Here is a 26,767-nt window from a genome sequence, read left to right on the forward strand (position 1 = left end):
GTTTTAGGTTGAGCCAAAACATTTCTACAAACTGTGCTTTACTTTAAAATCATTAAATCATGCACACGCATTCTTATTTTATGACATAATTTTAATTATCAAACAATAAACCGTATTTCTTAAATCTGTACGATACCACAGTCATGCTATTTTACCCTTCTCTTTTTGTTACTAATGTGAATAAACACTTTTTTTCATGAATTATTATTAAAAGCTAAAGTCCAAGTGCAGTTGCCGAATGTGAGATAAATATAATTCGATCTCATCTTGAGACTTTTGCCTTCACTTGGTTTAATTCTGACATCCTTGCTGACAACGAATACACTGCCAAAGGAAAAACATAATCTTTGTCAAAAATTCTCAAGGACGCTGACATTATTGTCCTAAGATTGTTTGCGAACGTGCATAATTGCGAGTCTCGCTGCCTCAGTGTCGCACAATGGGCCGTTAATAGACTGGCTGGCTGTGAGTGGCTTTTTCCCACTGGACCAGTGGATTCATTAGGAGCCCCACAGCCTCCTTTTCAGGCAGCGGAGATCAGCCCAGTGGGGAGCATCAACACTGGGTACCATGTGACGCTCTTGTGGCTGTTTAAACATGGCCTCCGCCTTCCACCAGAGCCTTGTGTGGATCCTCTTCACAAAACAGCTGCCGGGGACGTGCCACAAGTCTGAACTATCTGTGAGCAAAATGGGTTTGATTAGTTTGACGGTAACTTATCCCATGAATGTGAGACCCACAAAATTATGAAGATTGTTTTCACTTTTGGAAATCTGATAATATGATTGTTTATAGTGTGCCACAATGTTGATTTAAAACAAGTTAAAGAACAAATATTATCCAAGTTGAATTTTTGGAGCTTTTTAATCATGTTATAACGTTTTGTATTTAGCTAAAATGCTGTTTTTGAGGTCATCTTCCTTCTCTGAGCCTCACAAAACACTCAGTTTCAAATGTCCCAGATTTTTAAGTCCATAAATCACTGGCAGATTTATTCTGAGCATTTCTGCCATCAAATAATAAATTAACCTGCGTGTTTAAATTTGGATGTCGGGCGGTCAGTCAGTAGATGGCATGAGCAACACCAGTCCTGATGATGGATCACTTTACTAGGCATATACAGTAGTAGTAGAGGCCAGAGCTGGTTTTACAGTCACGGTAAAGCACAAAGAAGCATGCTAACAGTGCACTTCCATTCAATTCAAAATCACAACAGCTTCAATGGGCAACAATGAAAGCGAGAAGCAGATCAAATAAAATGTTCACAGGGAGTGAGCAGATGGAAAACTGTCCCAGCATCCCCTGTCCTTAGACCCAAGGAAAAACTATAGAAACTACGCACTTCCTGGTTTATAAAATATAACATTGGGTACACATCCTCTTTAACATAGTTTCCATTTACACAAGCAGGATTGACCGTCATCTCAGGTTTGATTTTAGAGTGATTTGATTGGTTCCAACACTATGGTAGGACTAGTTTGGCAGTAGAAAGCTTTCCAATATTTTCTCTACATCCACCTTCTGAATGTATAGTATTTTGCACAGTTTTAATTCGATTCCAGATGTAAACAAGGTTCTAAAACACATTTAATTGCACCGTGATGTTGTTGCTGCTCACGATAAAGGCACTTTACACTAGAGAATGTCAATACTTCTGACAATAAACCTAACTCTGATCAGAAAAAGAGTTCAATCATTTTCTTCAACAAAAATAAAAGCTTTTGTCGCATAGTTTGGTCTAAAGAGCTTAAAACAATCAGTTGTAGAATAATGCATGACATTTAAGTTTAAGCACAAAGAGAATGTCCCCTTTGTAAATCTAAGAGGGTGCGTTGAGCCAGCACCTGGGACTCTCCACTTCCTCCTCTTTCCTGCGTTTCAACCACCAGCTATTAATTCCTCCAAAAAGCCAACGTGCAGAATAATTCCTGCTGCCCATTAATGAAAAGCTCATTAAAACCGACCAGCAACAAACAATGCCGCTCCTGTGAGGCCCCTTTTCAAATCCATTTCATAATTTCCCTCTGTTTTAATCATTTATATCAATTAATCATTCCTTGGTGGAAAAGACATTCTTCCCCATCTTGCGTGTTTTTTGTTCGAGCGAGTGCGGCGCTTGATGAGAGCGTCAAAAGAAAGTGTTTGAGACCAAGGGGGCGCTCCTGTGTTTGCCAAAAGGGAAATCAGCTTGACGCCGTTCAATCTCCTCGGAGCTGCAAGAATAATTAAACAATTAACGTCAAGAAAAAGATTATCTTTATACATCTGATGTCTTTCTAATGAAGCCTGGGGCGCCTCATAATCACACTGTTTTGTCATGTAAAACCATGCAGTCTGGTGAATCCTAAATAAGTTTCAGCAACTTCTCACCAATGGCAACTTGTTGGTTCAAAGTGGTATTTGGAAACGCTGAATGATTGACAGTCATATTTACACTTTGTCACCAACACTACTGTTGGTGTTTAGTTCTCACTCTCACACGATTGAATTAGAAAATAATAATAATGTGAGACTTTTAAATGGCGATGACCTTGTTAATTCCATCACTTTAATGCCTCAAAATGCCTATATATGATTCAACAGAATACAAAAACCTACAGTTTCATTTAAAATCTGTTTCTGGAACATTATAAAACAGTAAGTACCTGTAATTAAAAAATGTCACCGAATTTTTTTTTGGGATTGGACATAACTTTAATTTGGACATTAATTACCACATGGTCAGTCTTTCTCATGCCATTTAACTGCCGTATTTTCCGGACTATAAGTCGCACCAGAGAAGAAAAAACATATATAAGTCGCACCTAAGTCGCATTTTTGGGGGAAACTTATTTGATAAAATTCAAGAATAGACCTTTAATCTTGAAATGCAATTTAAAATAATAACAGATTAGAGAACATGGTGAATAGGTGTACGTATGCTAACGCTAACACCTTCAGCTACATGAGGCACAGACAGAACTGTGGTAAGTGTCTGGTATGTTAACCTAACATATGAACAGTTATTCAGATAACTATAGCATAAAGAACATGCTAACAAGTTTACCAAAGCATCAGTTTTACCCCAAATCACTAAATCCATTGAATTCTTCTTCCTCTGTGTCACTTCTGAACAACTCCACAAACTCCAGAGGAAGAGGAAGTGCAGATTCTTCTTCTGCGTCGCTGAGAGCCTAGAGCGCCCTCTTGTGGCTGCCAGTGTGAAAATGATGAATGATATCACATATAAGTCGTTTCAGATAATAAGTCGCACTTATAGTCCGGAAAATACAATATTAATATTCAAATTTTTCAAAAAGTCAATTAGAAAAAAAGAATGGGAATTTGACCAGTAATGGGCTCCATATCACTGCTTTATTTATTCCATTGGTAAAATATTATTATGCTGATCGATATACAAATACATAGTGATGGGTACTAATGTCAGTATTGGTAATATCATCTATATATCGGACCAATATTCGTTTCATAGATCTAGAATGCAAAAAGAAGAGTAATGACACTAAACACATGCAGTTTTACAAAAGAGAAAAGTAGATTTGTGAATTTTACTGCAACAATTTTTGAAATACTGCTGTCACGAAACGACCGCCAGACAAATAAGCTGAAAAAGATCAACCATAAACATATTTGAATACAGATTGTAAGATTATGCGCTTAGTTGAGTCATATCCCTTTGTCTGTAAAGCAAAATAAACAATAAACAATACAGTGTAATGTGAAATGTACTTGACGATCATTTCAGTAATCGATAAGTTGCAGTTTTAACGAGTAATGCCCAAAATAACACCACAGATATTTGATGATCCGTCCCTTTGCAGTGACCATGGTCTATCCTTCAGTTTGGACTAAAAGAGAGTCATAAATAATTAGGTTACAGCAGGTTTGTGAAATAAAATGACTTATTCCCTTTGAAGTAATGCTGTTTGTTGATTTACTTGTAATTGCTTTGCTTACTGTCCTTTTGTTCTCTTTGATGTGATTTCATTTTTTGGGGGTTTATTTCTCCCATTGCGTTGCGAGTCTCCTTTGATGCCAGTCTCGCTTTAATGTTATTGCAACTAATTAGCGCCAACGGCACAAAACGGAAACGTCCAGTCGCCCAGTTTTACCGTTCAAACATCCCCAAATCGACAACCGCCACAAAAACCCGCCAACCCAAACACATCCAAATATCCTTCCAATATCAAACATCTTTCCATCCTTTTGTCCTATTTTAACCTCCACGACTTTCCATTTATCTCGTGCCTCCATCGTTTCTCCTGTGCAAATCTGTGCGACTAAATGAATTAGAGGATGTGAGCCAAATCAAGGTCTGGCAGATTAGCCTTAATAGGTGTTGAAACCAATGACCTGGAGCTTAATGGGGTTGTAAACGACACAAGGCCACGCTGCGATTTCCTTCGGTGACAGACGATGGCGCCACTACGCAGCTTTCGGGGCCCCTGGATATTTCCCAGAGGTTGCAGTCACCCTCGGTAAACCAAGTACTTATTGAATGTCAACTAATTAAAATGAGACGTGAGGTGCATGTAAGGCGGTTAATGTTACCGAGCAGCTTGCTTTCTTAAATAGCACCGTCTTATCTGAGCACGGTCAAGTACAATCACGCTACAGCATGCAGTTTGACTTAGAAAAGATCATGTAAATTGGAATCTTTGGGTATTTTAGAGCAATTGACTTTAAATTTAGATGTTAAACACTTATGTGTTTACAAAATTCTGGAATGGAGGCAAATGTGAAGTAGAAAATAATGTGATTTCAAAGGAGAAACTCGAATTAGCCACAGAATATCACAAATAAAGTCTAATTAAACCACTCAGATACATCATGTCAAGTGATGCTTTATAGACATTTACAGTTGTACTTTATAATATGTATTGTTAATTTAATAGGAGTTTATGATAGACACTTTGCATTTGCATTAGTGGAGGCAAAAGCAGTAGTTTGAGGTCAATTCTTGCAAGAATGTTGATAGTTTTTCATATGTACTGACAACTTTACGAGGAATTGTACTTTTTGCGAAGCATCGAAATTGGAGTTTGAACATTTGTATTGTTTCCCATTCTTGTTAAGGAAAATCAAACTAACTGACATTTCTACCCTGGAAATTAAAAAAAATGTTGTTTGTAGTTGAAAATAATATAAACCGTGTTGAAAATGTGTTGCCCCCAGTTGTCAACATTCTGATAACAGAGCATTTTAAAGGGTCTATTTCACTCATTTGTCCATGGATAAAATGGGTTGAATGAAAGTAAAACCTGTTAATGTTAAAAGATAAATGTTTAGATTGAAGTTTACTTAAGAGTGTGGCCTTGAATGTGGCTAAATTTACCACCATTTCAGATGTATTCAGAAACAATGTAAAAACAAATACGTAGTAATTTAACATCCAGTAACCAACAATTATCATGTTTTAAACTGAGTCCAGATGACTACAACTGAAGCTTTTTTCTACTATGGAACACGCCTGGACGAATGAAGGATTACACCAACATGTTTTAAAATGCTTTTCTTTAGACTTTTATGCGCGTTAACAATTATTTTAGCAGCCGACAAACCAGATGATTTCACGTTTACATTTTTAACCACGAAAAGGTTGATAAATGATAACTTTGATTTAAACGCATCCTTTACAAAAGAAGCTGACATGTTTGAAATCACCTTTTGACATTTTGATTAAAAATTGCCACTATCTGTGTGTTTTAGTCCAGATAACATTACGATTACCCAAACGCAACTGCGCCAATCGTCGACTAATCGTTGAGCATACCCCCTCCAACCTCAGTAAAAGAAGAAAAAAAAAACGGTTATAGCATTTTAATCACCTAATCATGTCCATTTACAGAACAGAACGCTGCAGAGTCTGAATGAGACGCTGCGTAATAAACGTCTCATAAAAGTCTTTGAATGCCCTTTTTCCTCCTTCTTTTTTCTAACTTGTTTGGGTCCCTCTGAGTGCACATTCAGCAGCTGCACCCGCACACATCCCTCTCTCTTTAGTCTACTTCATTGCCGTGTCTCCATCCCTCTTTCCCCCTGCGCCGCGTCCGAGTCAATTACGCCTCTCCGTGATTGGCTGGATCTGTTATTCCCCCCGAACGGAGCGCGCGCCCATTGGCTGCCGCCGCGTCGCCGTCACGCGTATATAAAAGCTATTTACTGGAGGTTTCTTTTCCTGTCAGCGCAGCAGCGACACATGTAGAAGCAGCAGAAGCAGCAGCAGCAGCAGCAGCAGCAGCAGCAGCAGCAAAACGAGACCGAGAGACAAGACAACGCAGAGGCGAGAGACGCGGACGCGGCACAGGACGCACGGGACGCTCCATCGCGGCTTCCGTCACGCGCGCGAGCTGTCATCCCACTGCTATGGACTTTCAAGCGATAGCGACGCGAAGAGTGACGAGGGGACGCGTCCAGTAGTGGAAATACTATCTGATCACTCCATTTGCAGCAGCGGAACGATCTCAAAACGCCCGGGCTTGAGCTTTTCTTTCCCTTTTTTTATCTTCCCCCCTCCCCACGTCTTTTTTGTTCGCGATTGCTTTCTTTTTTGTGCGTGTCTTTTTTTACGCACGGGACGCCGCGGTAGTTTACGGACGTTTTCGCGGCCAGATCGCACTTTTTCTGGACTCTTTGAAGCCCCGACGTCGTCCGGATCGTCAACTTTGCCACAGTCTCCGGTTTGACTCGAGAACAAGGTGGGTTTTGGTGGAAGTTTTGCGCCGCGTTTGTCGTCCCCACGTTTTATGGTCGTTTTGGTCCGAACGCGCAGTCGCTAATCCGTCTTTATCCCCTCTTTATCAGATAATTACCCGCTAATGTTTACAGCCTGCTTTGCCATCACGTCCCAAAGTGCACGCGATTTCACATCACAGACATGTTTTGATCTCTTTTTTTTTTTGTTGCGTCTCGACTCCAAAATTGCCTCTTCGTGTAATGACTTCCATTTAAGTTGAAAGAAAGCCCCCTCTTCCCTCTTCCCCTCATCACTCCTTGTCCCCCGTCTCCTCTCCGGGATCAAACTTGACCACGGATCGTTTAGTTTCAATCCACACATACACGAGTCGATTACAACCACGCGTTTTGATTCATCTCCACCGTTTCCACCTCTTTTTTGTTGTTGTTTTTTGCTGTTTATTCCAAAGGTTCCGCGGTCCGTCGCTAAGAGCCGTCGCTAATGGGCTTAAACTGAATGCATTTGTGCGTGTGCAGACCCCCTCCTCCTCCTCCTCCTCCTCCTCCTCCTCCTCCTCCTCCTCTCCCGTGCGTAACCCGGCTCTAATTAGCTCTACCTGCCTCTCAACAAAGATTTAAGCGTGATCCGGGCTCGCGTTTGTCTGCGGCTGACCACCAAATTGAAAAAAAAAAAAGGTGAAAGACATTCATTTTGCGGGCGAAACAACACATGCCACAGCGCGGTGCGTGATGGATTAGGAAAGAGAAATAAAAAATAAAAAAAATACAAATAAAACACTTCACGTCATTAGCGGTGACGTGACGTGACGTAAAGCGCGCGGGTTGTTTTTGCACTTATTACGCTGGATCGTTGGAGCGGACGCGCGGGAAGAACGCTGCGTAATTGCTGCGTAATTGCGCGTGTTTTTTTGTTTTTTTTGGGTTGCGCTCCGTTATCGTTTCCGCGCAGATTCATCCGCGCAGAGGTCCAAACGGAGCAGCAGAGGCGCAGATCAAGGGCGCAGATTAGTGCGCTAAATGACTCGTTGCTCCGTTGTAGCGGAACAGCGCGCGCCTCTGAACAGTTCCCCCCATAATGAGATCGGCTATTGTGCTTCGGTGCAATTTGCAGTCTGCAGCTGTTCAAAGACTACGACGACCAGTCAGAGCAATGAGAGGCTGAGAGGGAGAAGAAGAGGGAGAAGAGGGAGGAGAGGGAGAGAAGTGATAATTGAGAATAGCCTGGGCTGTCCTTGATGGGGTCGTGCGGTGTCGGGGAAGTCAACACATGACCTAAAAACACCCTGTGCAAAGTGCTGCTGCTGCTGTGGTGGAGGTGCAACGTGGGAATCTGGACCGGGCAGGGCAAAAAGTGCTGGAAATCAGGCTCGAGAACTAGTTTTGGAGCTAGATACTCGTTTGATTTGGAAAAAAAAGCGCATTATTATGACACAGTTTGGCCTTTCATGAGCAGTTTTGAAACCCTTCTGAGCTTTATCAGAGCATAACATCACACGAGGTAATGTAAAGATGAGTTCAGTTGCAAAAACAGGCTACATTTTGAGAAATTAACAAACAAGTAGGCTGTTTTTCTTGAGGTTACAGTCTTCTACAGGTATTTTATCAATGAACATAACGTAAACATTTGGCTTTTACACAAAGAGTAAAAGTAAAACTCTCTGATGACTTTATAAAATGTCACTTACGGTTGAACGACAATGAGAAAAATGATTGTCTCGAGTTTTTTTGTTGGAGTTTCTCGATAACAATAGTTAAAGAATGATCAGTCCAACAAAACTGTGTTAAAACATGTCTTTGAACATATTTGTTAAAGGTTTAATTATCAGAAACATGTGAAAAGTATTTGAAAGTTTTCACATTACAACAAAAGTTCACTTTTTAATCAGTTCTTTCAATAACATTACTTTATTTTATTTTAAACGATATACTCGATTTTCAAATGTTGCACATCTTCAAAACAACATTCACAATAAGCCTGAGTGAAGATGTGGCTGTTTACTGTGTTGACCTTTATTCTGTCACCCCTAGCAACGCCTATGTTCCAAAATGCGGCCCTCGCTGAACAAAGTTTGAACACTCCTTTTCTAAAATACCGAAAGCGCCGAAATCGGTCCAAGCCGACAGTATTTTTCGTATTCGTGACAACGCTAATGAAACTAAAGTAAGTGTTAGATGTTTCTCTGTTAGAAGGTGCTTCGTGATGCCACAAAAACAACTTTTCAGCTCACTGTTTTGGCTAAAAACTTTGCCTGAAGCTTAGCAAATCAGCAAATATATGTTTTTACTAGAAACATGCTCGTCCAGGTTACATAAAAACCTGTCGAGCTGCTTTGTATTTTGACATTGAGCATGTTCTAAGCTCTAAATCTAAAAACAAACATCATTATATGCGTTCAAATGCATATATAAGTACTGTATTCATGATTTTTGACAAATAGGACGACATATTCTCACCGTGTATCTTATTTGACACGGTTTAAGTTGTACAATCTCATGAAAACACAGAGTAAGACGAGCGTATCCGTTGTGCACTGTTTTCCTGGACTTGTTTTGTCCAAAAGAGGTAAAAAAATACAAAAAACATGTGCATTAGAAACACATAAGGAAAGGCAAACACAGGATGACTTAAGTTAGTGAAACTGTTTGTTCTTTTTGAAATAAAGTAAGACACTATAGAATAAGACGGATGTGATCAAGTTTTTGGAGCTAATTCAAAGTGAAGCTTGGTGAGTTTGCTCAGAATCTGTTGATTTCAAGAAAGAAGAAAAAAAAGCTAGAACTACCACTATTTCAATTACGACTCTGACTTTATAGATCAACAAGTTTAATTACAAGATCAAAGTTACTGGCATTGGGAAAGATCAAATAAGACATGCAACTGTAATAACAGAAAGTTAATTAAAACAACAAAAAATGTATAATGAAAAAAATAAAATTGACTAAAACGTGCTATTTTGACACAACAACACAAACACAATTTTAATTAAAACACTCTTACAATGGAACATTTTGTCAATTTCAACACAAAATATTTGTCTTTTCTTTCATAGTATTTTGTGGCCTCTTAATAGTTCTGAAATACTTCTTACTTACTGTTGTTTTGTAGATATGTTGACATCAACCCGCCAAGGGACTGAAGCCACGATTGGCTATAATCTTTACATATTTACATGCATAATGTTCATTAATGTGTGTTAATAAAATACAAATAGTTGCAGATCATTCTTAGATGATTCAGCAAAAGTCAAACTATTTATGTCCGTTCTTCAGTATCGATACGAGCTCAAATGAGTATGTAGTGTTAGTTCTAGTATTGATCAGTACCCGGGTAAGTCCAGATATACAAGTCACACGTCTACAGTATAAAACAAAGTACAATAAAAGTCAATAGAAAGGGTTAGAAATAGAGATGAACTCAACTGTGTAACGATTCCTGTCTAAAGTTTGTCCCGCACGACTCCTCTGACTGTCCCTGTCCTCCCCGTGTTGGTCCCCAGGCACCATGGTGAATCCAGGGGGCAACAGCCAGCCGTCGGTGGGCACGGGGTCACTCTCCTGGAAGCGCTGCGCCGGGTGCGGGGGAAAGATCGCAGACCGCTTCCTCCTCTACACCATGGACAGCTACTGGCACAGCCGCTGCCTCAAGTGCTCCTGCTGCCAGGCCCAGCTCGGGGAGATCGGGACGTCCTGTTACACCAAGAGCGGCATGATCCTGTGTCGAAATGACTACATCAGGTGAGCCGGACAACAAGGGTCTGGGGTGTTAACTGGGGTCTTTTTTGAGGGGTTTGTATCCGGGTTTATATATGTGGGTCAACAAAAGAAAGGACAAGAGGACGATCGCTCCGAGGAGGGATGGGGCGATTCTGTTTGGTCACGATTCGATTCTTCTCTTGATACGATTTGAGTGCAATTTCGATTTGGTTTAGCCTCAGAAGGAAAAAAACACAAAAAACTGTTCAATAAATTACAATATTGCTGCTTTAATTCAGTCTGTATGTACAATATATGCTGATTATAGGCTCTTAGAGAAGTTTTCAACATCAAAACTTTCTATTTTTTACATTTATTTGGATCCTTAACTCTTAGGGTGGAATTTTATCAGTATTTTTTTTATATTTTCTCGACATTATTTAGAACAGGATGGTGAAATTACATTGCAGAATGTTTAAATGTTGAGTTTGAGTTGACTGGTTTGTGTTTTAAGCAGTTTTTACTACCAGCCAAGTTTATTGAATTGGTTAAATTTGTTATTTGAACTTCGGATTAAATTATTCTTGTAAAAAAAAGTAAAAATCAAGTAATTTATCTGTCCACAGACTATTTATTTTAACTTATCTAAACACAAACTGTACTAATGTTAGTTAGAACTACTCAAAACTAGACAATCATTTGGAATTAAATCTGCTTAGTCTCACATTTTTTGCATTGTAACTTTAAACTACACTAAAGGCTTAAAAGTCAGTTTATCCCTTTAATTAAACGTACAACACTTACATCACCCTGACCTACACGAGCCAAACTGTTTCAAGACTGTTTGGGAACACAGAGTAAAGCGCTTGTAAAAACGGTAAGATAAATCATGGTAATCGTTGCAGGGAAGATAACATCTGCTTTTTTTCAACAGTTCTGATTAACTTTTGATAAACTGCCCAGCCCCGCTTATGTTTCTCGTAGATGTCAGCGTAAGTGGATCAAAGATAACTTGAGAGTAACAGCGCCACGTGAGCGTTTCCTCACACCCATTTGCTTCTTCAAACTTTAAAAAAAACGTCAAGAAATGAGTCTTGCGTTTGCCCCGTGAGACATTTTACCGACTTTTATGTTTTATTAGATTTATCACCTCTTTGGACTTGCTTCTAATGGAAAGGAGCATTTAATTAGCACGAGAGCCTTTTTAAATATTGTAGTAGGTGTGCCAGACAGACACCCAACCACACTCACCGATGACACGCTCGTTGGGGTAATGTAGAGCCCAGTGATGTGGCGTCGGCTCACTCAAACTTCTAACACTAAGTCCTCTCTTATTCACTTAGGTAATTAGTTAAACATGTGGGAGGCACTTTTGAAAGGCCAAACGCAAATCTACAATTAGCCTTTTGCAATAACGCCAAGCCCACCTTGCACTTATAGTTCAACTTCAGGTAGGATTTAAAGAGTAGTGACTAAAAGACCTTGTTTTTTCACAATTTTAATGACGTTCAAACTCATTTCCTGATGCCACAACACGTACACAAACTGTCATTTGTGTAAAATTCGACTTGGCATTAGCCGATTAACGTTGTGCTCGCGTGTTGACTGGAACATGTAAAGAATTCCAAGCATATTTCAAGTAGTATCTTTGCCTTTCATCACTCGCATTTGTAACGATGTAATGTGGCATAAGTTGAGTATATCCTATCAAAGTATGCAAACGCGTGGCTCTGATAAGCAGCAATCTAAAAAAAGAATCAGTTTTCCAGTCCCGCGCCGCACCGCTATTAAATCTGCACCAGCAATTTCAAAATGTAAAGCGTGTCTCCGCACATGCACACACCCATCTCAAAAAAAGGATGAAAAAGTCAATGGGTACTTCATTCATAATGGGACCGTAACGTAATTAAAATTGGAAAAGGGGGGTAACGCGTGGATACACCTTTCCACTTGTAATAAGAGCGTGCTTGGGTGGAAGAGCTAAAATGCATATTATGGAGCCATGAGATGTGAGCGGAGATAAAGATAGAAGCAGGGAGGAAAAAACACATCTGACAGTGAGTCTACACAATTAAATGCTTTAATTATAGTCCCCCTCCATTTCCTTTAGTCCTGATGGGTTTTATCTAATGAGATCTGGTCCCTGGCTTGTATCCGCTCCCAATGACGCGTCCGAAATGAATGAGCGCCACACTGCAAACAAAACATTTAATTAACCAAATTGGCTTTTGAGAGAGAGCAAGAGAGACAGATACAGAAGAGGGATTATTGTGAAGGCCATTTGCAGCGGTTTTTCTTCTCCCCCCGCGTCTTAAAGGGACAGAGCGGCTTTGGAAATGGATTGCTAAACAGCTCAAATGACATATATTTTCCAGAGTGGAGCGTATAATGAAAGCGCTCATCTGATTGATCAGGACGGCCAAGTTGAAATGCATCATATCACTGCTATAATGGGATGTAGTACGCCTGGCCTGGGAAGATAGCCATCACCCATCAATCAAGACGGGATATTTCACACAGCATAAACATCTGAGGCCATCGCTGGGCAAGCTGTGCACGCTGCCACTAAAGCTTTTAAAGGTCACCTATTATACTCGCATTTTAGACCCACTGGTTAGCTCTATCGTTTTGCATAGATATAAAAGGTTTACAGAATCCAAAAGGTCCTAAGCTGGATCCTTGGGGTCCCCCCAGCCTTCTCAAGACTGTTCTCACACAATTGCTTATTTGAATGGCACACACACAATCACATCACAAATGAAGCTGGTTGGATATAGATTTTTTTATACTAATATTTACTTACCAATATTTGCCAATACCAATATTATGATGTACAAATCCATTGCAAAGATCACAAAATGTTCACAAACGAACGCTTTGCTTTGTAAATGTAACAACAATATGTATTTATCTGGGATGTAGAATAAAAATATAGAAAAATATATATTTTTAGACTTTAATCGTGAGTCTGTTCAAAATGACAAATCTGATGAACTGAGGACAAACAGGGAGTGGCACATGGCCCACACAGACTGGGGCAGTGCACGGTTTTCATTCAATGTTGGGCCGCTGCCGATATCTGGAGGAATCCAACAATATTGCCAATATCGCCAATAAAACATCACCAACCCTAAATAAAGCTGTCAGAAAAGGTTCTGTTTTAAAATCATTTATTTTCAAAGCATCACTTCCACCTAAAATAAAGTTTCTATTTGCAGATCCTTGAAAACTTTCCCCTAATAGTGTGTTCTAGATTAATCCATGACATAAGTGCAGAGTGAAACAAAGGCCTGCCACACACATTATGGGCGTGGAATCCTTCTCAGGAGTCGTCCATCATTGGGCTTAATCTTATTGACCAGACCAAACCACATCATAATAATGCAGCTTTTATGCACCGCTTCTTCTTTAGCCACAGACATAAATATATATATTTTGATTCGAAGGTTCAAGATGAAGTAATATTTCTGAATAGTAAGAAATACTGTATAAATGAAAAAACTAAAACTGCTGATGTTACGGCTAAAACTAACACCATTTTCTAATATGTATTTGCCAAAACAGACAGATTCAATCAAGTATGAGAACATGATTGTTGATTTTAAGATTAAGTTATTGCACAATGTGAATCAAAGCTTTCAGATGACGTCTTCCTGACCTGTCTTTACAACTCTTCGGAGCGTTTATTTGGAATCACTCGGGGCGCTGGAGTCTTAAATGAGACCAACATTTTCCCTTTGGTGAAAAGTAAATTGCATTTTAACACCTTTAAACCAGGCTTAATGAACCCAAATAAAGAATATTAGTTTGTGGCGGGGAGCGTGTTCTTGTGACCTTTAATGTCAAACACACTGCTGAAGTTTGGCTTCTCAGTCAGGATCATGTTGTTTTAAGCCTGAGGTGATATTATTTCTCTGGGCTGCCAGTCCACCAAGAATTAATTTACTTGTGGCAGCCGGATTCAGGGAGAATGCTATCCCCTTAATTGAATAAGCCTAGGTAATTAAATGGCACTTTTCCAATAGAACGTGTGAGGTAAATCTAATAGTTGGTTATTTAATATAACTTTGAAGTCTGCCCACTCAAGCGCTCTGACAGCATAAGAGAATGTGAACTATTAGGCCCGGGAAAAGAGCGGGATCTCCGAAATTAATTAAACCGCATACAATTTAGGGGAAACGTTTGTCTTGATTTGTCATAACAGAATTAATTCAAGGCCTTCAATTCACTTGGGGCCAGATCTGTTACTCTGAATTATCCAAGTGTAATTTGGCTGATCCCCCCCCCTCGCCCCCCTCCTCGTCCACCGCCGTTCGACACCCACGGAGCCCCTCCCCCCTTCAAAACACATGCACGTACTCAAACTAAGTCGAGCCACGCCGCCCTCTCATCCTTACAATGTAGTGCCCCCCCCATCGCCGCTCCGCTCTCTAATGCAGCTCTTGCCATTATGCAAAGCCCCGCTTCAGTATCAATATGGCCTAGTGCTTTTAAGGTGCTTTGGCTGCTGATGTAGAGAGGCATTTTTAATGGACTGTGTTGCAGAAATCATTGTTGTGGGGTAATTTTACCCTACTCAAAGGCCTCGCTGAATGAGCTCTGCATTTACCAGACAGCCCATGCTATATTTCACCTGGCAGTCAGCGCTGAAATGAAATTCAATAGTCATCGCCTATGGACAACAGACAGCTCCAAATGAGTTTTTTTGTGTGTATTGTTTGTTCTTTAATTCAAGCCCAGTAGCATTTTAAAGTCAAATCCAAGAGGGAGGCAGAGACATAAATCAAGATAAAGCCGTCTCCAGTGTTTTCAAAGAGCTACTGATTTTTAGGGAGAAACCAGATGTGTCATTGCAATTAAAGAGTCCCTTGGCCTTAATTATACTGACCCAGGGTGTCGACTTCACCCCAGCGCTGTAGTTCACTGGCAGAAGAGGCCATTAGAGCCCAAGTTCAAACCGATATAGCAACTTAATTGAGCACCTAAAGGCTTGGGCTTCTTAAATCAAATACTATCAAGAGCCTTTCCCGTGGTAAAATAATTAACCTGGTATGAGTTCCACACTGTGGCGAAATACAAAGAGTGCGCTGAAATTGTCCTCCAGCCTTTGTTTCTGCACCTTTCAGAAGCAATTTAGGAGATTTAAAGGTGCAGCAAACGGAAGGCTAATGCGGGAATTGAAACTATATCCCACACTTTCCAAAGCAGAAGAAAACAATATGAGGAACATAGTTTATACAGGAACCGACATGTTGACCAGAGCAGGCATCTTGAGTCTCTGGACAAGATGTCAATAGTTCTCCATGATATCATATAATCACAGTATTTAGTGTTATTGATAGGTCTGACATTGGCTCACAAAAGTCCAACATAAATAAATGATCATAACACTTTTAGTCATATGCCAGTTAGTTTGAACGACTCTCCCAACCATCAGAACACAAACATTTGATATTGCGACATCTTTAGCCCGAGTTATGATAAGTAAAATATGAGTGTTACCACAGTGAAGAAGTGAGACTGGACACGATGCCTTCAATTTAAACCTCTCGTTTTAAATTCTGGGAACACATTTGCAGAGATGTTATCCTCAACAAAAATGTTTGAAACCAAGGCCCTGGTATATGGCTTTTCAGTCCCACGTCTGTCCCGTAGAACGCTCAGAATTGGCACTGTTGTGACGACAGTCTCCAGTTAATTAGTTTCTGAAATTGAGTTTTGATGGAGCCTTTCTAAATGATGCCAAGACAAGATTTTCTTCTGCCTTGGCTGTCTTATTGACAGCCATTTCAGTCGCTTTTGCAAAGAGGTCTGGCTTGTTGTTTGTTTGTCAATATATCTAACTGCTCGGGTTATGGCTTTTATGCTTGAAATATTCATTTGCCTGCTGCGGGATTTTGATAAATCTGTTCGTTAACACTTTAGAACGCTGCTCCCATTTAAAATATCTGCAATTTACTTAACAAGACATTTGACACATAATGACTTGGATTTTCTGTTGATTTCAAGGATATGTACAAATACCTAATTATAGTGTTGGATCGTAATACTTCAAGTTGAACTGACTGAGAAAGTGAGGTACATTTCTGTGATCACATTTGTCCCAAAGAGATGACCTTGGCCTCCTGAAACCTTCTGGATTCCTTAAGCCTGGAAACCTACACTAATATCACACACAGAACATTCTTGTACCATTCCCTGCCTTTTTCAGACAACGTGCAACAACAGCATCAGCGACAAGGACTGAAGGCTATTGGCTGAAAATTAATTGGACCTTGCTATAGACCTGTGTTCTTGTAGACATCACAAAGGTCAAGCAATAAGTAAATTGCAAAACCAGATCAATATTCTTCTGTAATCTATTAAATTGTAGCACGTCTAATGACACGTGTTGTTTTACATTCGTGCGGCTTGTTAATTCCTCTGTATCGCGAGCACTTCTCCGTGTGAATCCGTCAGTTAACCACTCCCCCCTATCCCCGTCCCCCCCCCCCACCCCCCCCCCCTCCGCCGTGCCGAGCATGTCAGATGCCGTGGTCTTATTTGATTGCTTAGGAAAAGTGCAGTGATAGAGCAAACACCCGGTGAGATATGATGACAAATGGGTCCAGATCCCAGTAAATTACTTTCTGCTCAAATCGAAATTTCATTCAGTTTGCTGCTCACCGAGATGAAGTAATCTAAATTGTGGACTCAGAAGGAAGATAGAAGGGAAGCTAGAGCAAGCATTTCATTATCAAGAGGCAGAGAGAGAGAGAGAGAGAGAGAGAGAGAGAGGAGGAGAGAGAGAGGAGAGAGAGAAGGTTAGGGACGAAAGAGATGAGCAGAAGCAAATCTAAAGTGTTGACACCATGATTGAAAAGGTTAACCCATGCACATTATATATCAAGCCGAGTAGCTACGGCTTTCTAATGGAAACACGGCAGTGACAGAGCGCTCACAGGAGTCCTAATGGCAAAAGCACTACGTCTGCGCCTGGATGTACAATCAAATCCTCTTAGGGCGTGATTGCTTATGTTCCAGGTTATTATTAGGTTGCAAAAAAATGGTCTCCAAAAGTAATATGCAGCTCCGGAGCGAGAAAGCACTGGAGTGGTGGCATTTTTCCGTCGATATTGTGATGGCTTTCTATTGCTCCCAGTTGTTTGCTTCTATTTATCTAAAGTTAGAGGTTGAAAATGGGGAAGTTGGCGCTGGGTAAAGTGACACAGCGGCCAAGTGTGTCCGGGCCAATGTCCCGTTCATATCTCTCATAACATATGTTTCCTTTTTCTTGTTTTTCGCAGATTATTTGGCAACAGCGGGGCTTGCAGCGCTTGTGGTCAATCCATTCCCGCAAGCGAACTGGTGATGAGGGCACAAGGCAATGTGTACCATCTCAAGGTAAACTCAATGCAGAGGAGTGAAGGATTCATTCGGATCTTTCTTCAACTCTTTCTTCAACTCTTTCGCAGACCTGTCGAAAAATATAACAACCTCAGCTGAACACCTTAAGCTCTGCACATGGCACATTCTTTTCTCTGGCGTTTTGACCTTTTGTTTGGACTGCAATAGTTTTACAGTGAGAATGTGTATTAAACCATTGTGTAGTAGAGCTGTAACAAGTATCGTATTGTCAAAAGTCACAATATATCTGATTGTAAGCTTTACTTTACATGCAACAGCTAAAGAAACAGAAGGAACTACATGGACCATGATCCTTTGCTCCATTTCAGTGTAGACAAAATGAAACAAAAGTTATTAAGCACTTTGATATTTTTAATTCATTGGAAAAGTAATTATTTACACCAAGTCTTGTACAGGACTTTATCAAAGGAACAAAGTATAATATATAGTTTGACGTTCCACAATATTGCAATAAATACTGTGCCGTGAAATGATGAATACTGTGATAAGATTGTACTGTGAGATACAGTTGTTATAAAACACGTCACACACAAACTGCTTGATATTTAGTGTATAAAAATATCACATCTACGGTTTTAAAATGCACAAGCACAGCAAAGTTAAACCTTTAAGTAGAAATATCGCATAAAAATACCTCTTGATACTTGAAACAGAGAAAATAGTAATATTTTCAATCGTTTTAATGCATTTTAATACAAAATATATCGGTATTGGCTCAATATTACTTGGTATCAAATCAATATGTAGAAATACCAGTTATCTCACATCATCAGCTCCATGTACAACCAAAATACTTTTCAAAACAATGACTGACCTTTCTATGATTCAATATCATCAAATCACATAAAAAAAAAACACAAATCATTTCCTCTTTGGCTTAAATAAAGGTGACGTGTCCAAACAGGCAGATGTGGCTGTCAACAGGAAGTGGAGCGCTTTAGTTTGAAAGTGCTGGTGTTGCGTGTGTGAAGTGGGACACTGCATGACACTGCTGAGCTGGTCCACACCTCGTTTCTGCTCCTCATCAAACATTCATGTGACACTCCATAGACATGTGTATGATGCAATATGTATAACGCCACCATGCACCAGGAGGGGCGGAGGTCACATGACTGCGCATGGCAACAACAGAAACAGACACATTATTAGCGAGATAAAAGTTGGTTGAACATGCTGCATTTTAGAAAGGAATGAACAGTGTATCGACTCCAGTATCGGTATCGGTAAAATATGTTTGTATGTTTACACAAATGATAATACCCAATGTACATTTTGCCATTATTTTCGCTAAAGCGTAAAGTTTGTGATCATTATTTAAACTTAAGATACATTTGTGGGCATTGTTGTTAACATTTGAATCGGCAAATATCGCTTATCGGCAACAGCAACAAGACAAATATCGAACCATTAGCTACTTTTTAGTGTATCATATTATTTAAATTCTATTGTTTAACTATGTCGTCCCGTCTATCGCAGACGAGTTATTTTTAAATACTTTCTCTCAAGTTTATATTTTAGGAATCTAAAGGAACTCAAACAATATATAAAACATTTCTGACAAGCATTGTAATTTGATTGGCGATTTACGTTTTATTTTCTGTTCATAGTTCAACTTTTAAATATAGCTGGGAGCAGGATCATTTCAGAGACGGGTGGAATTTAAATTGAACTGATCACGTGTGTTTCAGATGTTTAAAGAGGTCTAAAGTAAGATTAGCCCGTTTAAACATAATACAACAAATTGCAATTTAGATTTTATAGCTATTAAACTTGCAATCCTACTATATTTACACATTTTACCATCTTAACTGCTTAAAATAAAACCTCCTACTGTTCCCTGAATATGTATCATGACATAAAAAGAGACAGATTGTGGTAACAAAGACAAAATACCAGTAACAGTGGCGTTTATGATATTTGTACTAACTTGTTTAAGGGTATTTTAGTCAAAGTTATCAAATCTGTATGCACCAAAAAATAAAAAATCAAGTGAATCCATCTCTTGACATTCACAATTTACAGACTCCATTTAGAGCTGCACCGTGCAAGGATTTATATCACAACATTCAACATTTCATATCTCGCCAGAACAATACGATACGGCCCAGTTAGTATTTTTCTCAGTATCGATACCTTCCTAAATGAATATCTAGTTCCCGTCCTAGTCGCAGCGTTGATTAGTATGTGATTTCCTCTCCTTTTGACAGCCCTAGTCCCAGCGGAAAAGTACTATAACTCTATCCTACTGCTGTGTCTGTGCAGTGCTTCACATGTTCCACCTGCCGGAATCGCCTGGTCCCCGGAGACCGCTTCCACTACATCAACGGCAGCCTCTTCTGCGAACACGACAGACCCACGGCCCTCATCAACGGCCATTTGACTTCACTGCAGACCAACCCGCTGCTGTCGGACCAGAAGGTGAGCCGGCCCCCCTCGCAGGCACACGCACGCCGCACTGAAATATGAAGGCCCCGAGTTCATTTAAAACAGAGCAATGATGGAGTGGCAGAGGCCGGTGATCACTCCTCATCACACTGGCGGCCATTAACAGGGAAAACACAAACATCTGTCATTTCCATGCAACTTTTCTGGCGCCTTTGTATCGACGCGGCTGATTACTGCAAAGACCTGTAGTAAATCTTGCAGAGTAGAGATGAATTTGACTTCAAGAGCAAAAAAAAATGCAGAAAAAGTGAAAATGAAATGTTCTACAGTTGTCTTTTCATTTTCAACTCTGTATTCAAGCACAGTGGAAGTAAAATGTCAAGTAGAATAAGGCCATGATGTTTCAAAAGTGACAGTTTGACAATTCGATTTGACAAAGCACTGTGCAAAATAAATGTTTCTTCTACAAAAAAATGCTGTGATTAACTTGAGTAATTGATTTAACTTCAAGCATTGTCATGAAAAGTAAAGTCAATTACAAACTGTAACTTCAACACAAAAAGCAATGAAAGGAACCAAAATTGGCTTAAATTAATATTATTATTATTATCATTATTTTTACAATTATGGTCCTTCTTGTACAAACCAGACAAAGTTCATTCCAAATGCAAGTAATACAGCTGAAATACTGATTATAAGATACAGATAAGAAAACAAAAATAATTGCAATTGATTGACATGCATGACCCGTGACCCGCTGATGCCGGGCATTTCATTTGCACCATTCTCCGAGGGACTTATTAACCTCTTTAATCAATATTTCATTTTCTGGTTCCGATTGAGCTAGCCAGTGCTACATTTGGGTAGTCACATGTTTTTCCCATTTTAACTTCTCGTAGACGCCATGAGGCGTCTTTTGGAGGCAAACATAATCCAATACTAAATGCAACCTCATCGCCAAAACTTCCATTTACCATCGTGACGCATCCGTCCCATTAGCTTTGGCCACATTTAAAAAGTAAACTTTCGACTGCAATGACAAATGAGCTGTTGGTTGAAAAGAGCATTTAAACCCACGTTTGACTTCTCTGTCAACAAGCCTGGGATCACCTGTGCTAAGTTATTACAGGGAGGCCAGAAACATGTATCCGCGGCCCCAGGCGGCGGCAGCTCCTCCATCACAGACCTGTCATCATGGTTTCCCTCTGATTTGATCTGGATGCCTCCAGTGAAAGCGAAACAGAAGGCCTAATCATATACGCTGGATAACTTCATTCTTCAGGATAGCTTCATTGTGCCTGCAGGAGATGTAATCATTTTTGCTCCAACAACAAGCAGCTTTATTGATACCTCGGCCGCTCATAGATACGGAGGTTGGGAGCATGCATTTCACCTTGAGTGCTTTGTGAGTGGAAGTGTGGGACTACATTAACCCCCCTTCTCCGCACTCCTTTTAGGGCCTTGTCACTTTTACAAATCAGCTCTTAGTGCTCTCGCATTCAAATTGAAAGCATTATCTAGCTTAATTTTAAATGCCTGTTTAACTCCTCCCCGCTTGTCCATTGCACCGCAGCCGCACTAGTAAATATGAGGCTTCATTCTTTATTTATGCGCTAACATCAATTGTAGTGAAAAGCGCTGAATTATTGATGCTAAAACGCAATCTGAATATTGGCCCTGGTGCTTTAATTATAGCAGAGAGAGAATTATTAAATAAACAGAGAGGCGCGTCGCAGCAGGACTGTCTCAGGATGCTTTTGTTGAGTGAAATAAAGGAGAATGATCCTGCTGCTAAAGCGCGTTAGCGGCACACAAACATTCCCCTTTTCACCAAAAACAGAATTTGGACGGCCTCCGACTTCCAGCAGCAGAACAGCTTGCGGAGAGCGCTTCTCAAAATCAATATCGCTCATGTATCCTCAGCTGCACAACATAAATTGAATATAGAACACAGGCCGGGTTAGCGCTGGGAGAAGGCCGACTGAATTAAGCAGTTACGCTCGTTCAGGAAGAAGGTTATCTACAGACCGCCATAGTTCTGATTATGGCCGATTCTGCTCGCACATAATTGGTGCCGTGTGCATTCGCAGCATAGGACATTTGATGCTCATTTATTAAGCTTTCTTCTCGGCTTCTTCCTAATCTCTTTGTTCAGAGCAGACAAATTACCTCTCTCCTACAGAGCAGCTCTGACCCAGGGGAGTGAGACCCTCCCAGCGTCAGTCACTTTAATTAGCCCCCAAGTAGGAGTTTGCAATTACTAATAGACTCGAGCCCTCCTAGTGATTTGAAGGATGATGGGGAAAGTAAATCACTCCTCAGAATCGTGTAAAAAGGGCAGAAGAAAAACAGCAAAGATGAAAAAGTTGAAGTCAGACGGATAATTGTCTTTACTCCGCGGCGTGTTTCAGTTTCGCAGGACCCAAGCGCCTCCCACGGTTATGTTGCAGCGCCGTTATAATTACACCAAAGAGAATCGCTTCATGGATGCACTTTTAACTTAATGCAAAGTAAATGGGACACCAGATGGGTTTTAAAGCCTGGCTGATCAATAAATTAAACAAGGCCCCACTGAAGCCTGCGGTTGATGTCTCCGCGATGGCGCAGGGCGATCTACACACAGCGGTTTGAAGGTAGACTCAAGGCTAAGACGTTTTGTCCCCCGAGACGAGTCACAAAGTTCAGTCACAGCCCGAAGTCTTACCCCATTTAAACAGGTAAACTGATGCAGATATGTTTTTTTTGGTTTACTCAAAATAAATTGACAAAAAAAATAATAATAAAAAAAATAAATAAATAATAGTATGTTTTTATGCAGTATTTTTCATGTTTTTTTTTTGTTTTTTTTAAACTAAAATGTATAAAAACCTGTGTCCTTACTGCAGGTAGGCTTGCATCTCCACAGACCTGACTCTTACTTAGAGGAACCCTTTGTTCCTTTGGCCTTAAATCTTCATAGAATGGCACAAAACGTAACTATCACCATGAATAATGGTCCAAAATATTGTTTTAGCTTTCTATTTCCATAGAAACGTGCAGGTGACTTTCCACCTCCAGAAAGTTACTCGTTGTCACTTTAAATCTGATAAAAGTTGGCACGCTATATTCCAAAATAGTATATTAATCAAATATGTCCATGTCTGATTCCATGTTATGTTAATATCAAGGCATCACAGTATCAAAGTAGTGTTTTTAGAATGTCTGGTGAAAACCCTCTTATACTGGGCTGAACTTTGAGCTTTTTTCCTGAACATTCACACACATCCCACTGTGTGATGTCATCTGGTGTGTGTTTCATTAGGACATATATCTCTATCAGAGTCACTGTGATCATGTCTGCACAAGGGTTGGCACATACTTATTGACATTAGATAAACTAGATACTCATTTGAGCAAGGTCACATTTTGTCCTATTTCAGTTTTATGATGATCTTGAGCATGATCAGAACTAGTAAAAGACCGTGTGGTTACAAGGAAAGTCCTATTATTTTGTGTTGAAAATTACAGTCTGTATTGTCTGTTTTGTCTTTATTGTCGTATCAGTATAGAGTGTCGAGTTTGACATTTTACTTTTGAACACCAAAATAGTTAGTAAATAAAAGGCACATAAAACCAAGGTAATATTCAAAAGTGGGTGAGTCATATAGTGCATGTTGCCAAGGTTATCATGTCGTCAGAATCTCAGTGTGTCCCAGGTCTAATGCACAGTAAATGGGACACCAGATGGTTTTCAAAGGCTGGCTGATCAATAAATGAACGCGGGGCCTCGGCGGGGCTGGTGAAAGTTGACGTGTCAGCTCAGCGGTGTTTTGTGAATGACAGGTTGCCAGATTGTTCATCTTCTTTTTTTTTTCCCCTCCTCTTTCTTTCCTCTACTCTGTGTCTCTACCACGCAGGTTTGCTAGGCCGGCGGAGCGCGAGCGAGTGAGAACGCGAGCGAGAACGCGAGCGAGCAGCAGGATGTGTGCCTTCATTTTCGCCCTAACTCATTGTCACCCGAGACGGAGTGGATCCCAGGCCCTTTTGCCCTGAAGGAATCCTCCAACCATCCTCCAGTAACCCATACGCCGCCGCTCAGCCTCCCCCGCCCCCGATTGTGGCTACTGGATACTTGCACTTAATGCACCTGGATCAGGACTCTACAAGAGCGCGGAGCAAAAAAAAAGAAAAAAAGAGAAATGCAGAATCAGAAACTTAACAGACTCTTCGGAAAGAGAAATCAGAAAATGTGGACAAATGCAGACTTTTCGAAACTGCACATTTGTTAAAAAGACTTGAGGAAAAGCGGGACCTTGTCATGTTTTTCCTTTTCTATCCTCCCTCCAAAACGATGCGGTGTTTCTATATTTTAAAAAGTTGTCAAAAGGGGAATGGTTTTGTTTTTTTCTTTTTGGTGGTATATATAAAAATGGGTTTTAAAAATCTGTGGCTTTTTGTGCAAAACAAATCATGAGACTTTGGTGTATTTGTAAAAGTTCCCATGTATGTACAGTATGCATGTAAATGTCGTTGTTCCGGCGTGGCTACAGGACATCCCGGCTCCGGTTCTCCTTCTGTCCTCAAAAACAAACCCATGTATCCACAAGAACGATGCCCATAGTCACTGATGTAGAGCTCATCAACAACATATAAATGCTGAATGAAAGAGAATTTATTTGTGATATTTTCCGAGACATTTGCTCCACTATGGTGTATTTAAATAATTAAAAAAAAATATGGACAATTAAAGACTCCTTAACTTCATTGTAGCGCTTGAGAATTTTACTCCAAACTTGCAATTTACTTTAGTGGAGTTTACAGATTTTCTAATTATGGGTGCAGAGCCACTTAGCGCGCTGCTGTCATGATGTCTGACTGCCTTGTTTTTTAGCAGAGAAGTGTTTTCACAGCCACCATTATGTCTGAATGGCGTAATTACTACGAGATCCCATTTGCCACTCCACAAGAATTTATTTTCATGCAAAAAGCGGCTTTAGAATGGAAAAAAGTCTATTAAAGATGCCATTGAGTGTGCAGCCCAGCAATCATCAAGGCACATGATGAGCGCCTAACTGAAAATGGATAAACATGTAGGCACTCTCTCTGTTCAAATGACCGCTTGCTATTCATCACTCTAATACCTGACAGAAATAGAGGAAAATGTCCCTTTGAAGATTCAATTACTGCAGAGAGGGAGCGAGGTGTCTCTCCCTGGCAGCCACAAATTGAATGGGCTATTTGCAGAACAAATTGGTGTTTGAAGTCCTTGCAAGACCTAATAGGTCTGAAGGAGGAACCCGGTAATGGCTGATGCGTTATCTGCAGCGTCTGGGCCGCTCAAGAGCCTTCTGTGCGGCTGAAACAATAGAGCGAGACGCCAGAGACCTTCATGCAAAATCATTGGAAATTGGAGTCTGTGGTCAACACTGGAGAGTCCCGAACCACGCTCAACACTGGAGAGTCCCGAACATCGCTCAACACTGAAGAGTCCCGAACCACGCTCAACACTGAAGAGTCCCGAACCACGCTCAACACTTAAGAGTCCCGAACCACGCTCAACACTGGAGAGTCCCGAACATCGCTCAACACTGAAGAGTCCCGAACATCGCTCAACACTGGAGAGTCCCGAATATCGCTCAACACTGGAGAGTCCCGAAACACGCTCAACACTGGAGAGTCCCGAACCACGCTCAACACTGAAGAGTCCCGAACCACGCTCAACAGTGAAGAGTCCCGAAGATCGCTAAACACTGGAGAGTCCCGAAACACGCTCAACAGTGAAGAGTCCCGAACATCGCTCAACACTGAAGAGTCCCAAACATGGCTCAACACTGGAGAGTCCCGAACATCGCTCAAGACTGGAGAGTCCCGAACATCGCTCAAGACTGGAGAGTCCCGAACATCGCTCAACACTGGAGAGTCCCGAAACACGCTCAACAGTGAAGAGTCCCGAATATCGCTCAACACTGGAGAGTCCCGAACATCGCTCAACACTAGAGAGTCCCGAAACACGCTCAACACTGGAGAGTCCCGAATATCGCTCAACACTAGAGAGTCCCGAAACACGCTCAACACTGGAGAGTCCCGAACCACGCTCAACAGTGAAGAGTCCCGAACCACGCTCAACAGTGAAGAGTCCCGAACATCGCTCAACAGTGAAGAGTCCCGAACCACGCTCAACACTGAAGAGTCCCGGACATCGCTCAAGACTGGAGAGTCCCGAACATCGCTCAACACTGGAGAGTCCCGAACATCGCTCAACACTGGAGAGCCCCGAACATCGCTCAACACTGGAGAGTCCCTCAACACACTCAACAATGAAGAGTCCCGAACATCGCTTAACACTGAAGAGTCCCAAACATAGCTCAACACTGGAGAGTCCCGAACATCGCTCAAGACTGGAGAGTCCCGAACATCGCTCAAGACTGGAGAGTCCCTCAACACGCTCAACACTGAAGAGTCCCGGACATCGCTCAACACTGAGGAGTCCTGAACATCGCTCAACACTGGAGAGTCCCGAACATCGCTCAACACTGGAGAGTCCCGAAACACGCTCAACACTGGAGAGTCCCGAACCACGCTCAACAGTGAAGAGTCCCGAACCACG

General features: G+C 40.9%; 1 protein-coding gene across 1 annotated transcript; it reads left to right on the forward strand.

Moving 5' to 3' along the window:
• Positions 1-6,603: 6,603 nt before the first annotated feature.
• lmo4b (LIM domain only 4b) lies at positions 6,604-24,909 on the forward strand. The gene is made up of 5 exons (XM_072438283.1): positions 6,604-6,698; positions 10,194-10,431; positions 17,676-17,772; positions 20,059-20,214; positions 24,078-24,909. Exons 2-5 carry the CDS (start codon positions 10,199-10,201, stop codon positions 24,084-24,086), a joined length of 495 nt encoding a protein of 164 aa, XP_072294384.1. The 5' UTR covers positions 6,604-6,698; positions 10,194-10,198; the 3' UTR covers positions 24,087-24,909.
• The last annotated feature ends 1,858 nt before the right edge of the window (positions 24,910-26,767 follow it).

The sequence above is a fragment of the Eucyclogobius newberryi genome, unplaced genomic scaffold, assembly GCF_026437365.1.
Source record: "Eucyclogobius newberryi isolate DKJ021-1_F unplaced genomic scaffold, fEucNew1.0.hap1 SCAF_9, whole genome shotgun sequence".
NCBI lineage: Eukaryota > Metazoa > Chordata > Actinopteri > Gobiiformes > Gobiidae > Eucyclogobius > Eucyclogobius newberryi.

Bases quoted from the DNA above. Each gene is read 5' to 3' on its own strand.
- lmo4b (XM_072438283.1), top strand. From the start codon at position 10,199: ATGGTGAATCCAGGGGGCAACAGCCAGCCGTCGGTGGGCACGGGGTCA. The intron at 10,432-17,675 runs GTGAGCCGGACA...TGTTTTTCGCAG, and splicing joins TGTCGAAATGACTACATCAG to ATTATTTGGCAACAGCGGGG. The intron at 17,773-20,058 runs GTAAACTCAATG...GTGTCTGTGCAG, and splicing joins GCAATGTGTACCATCTCAAG to TGCTTCACATGTTCCACCTG.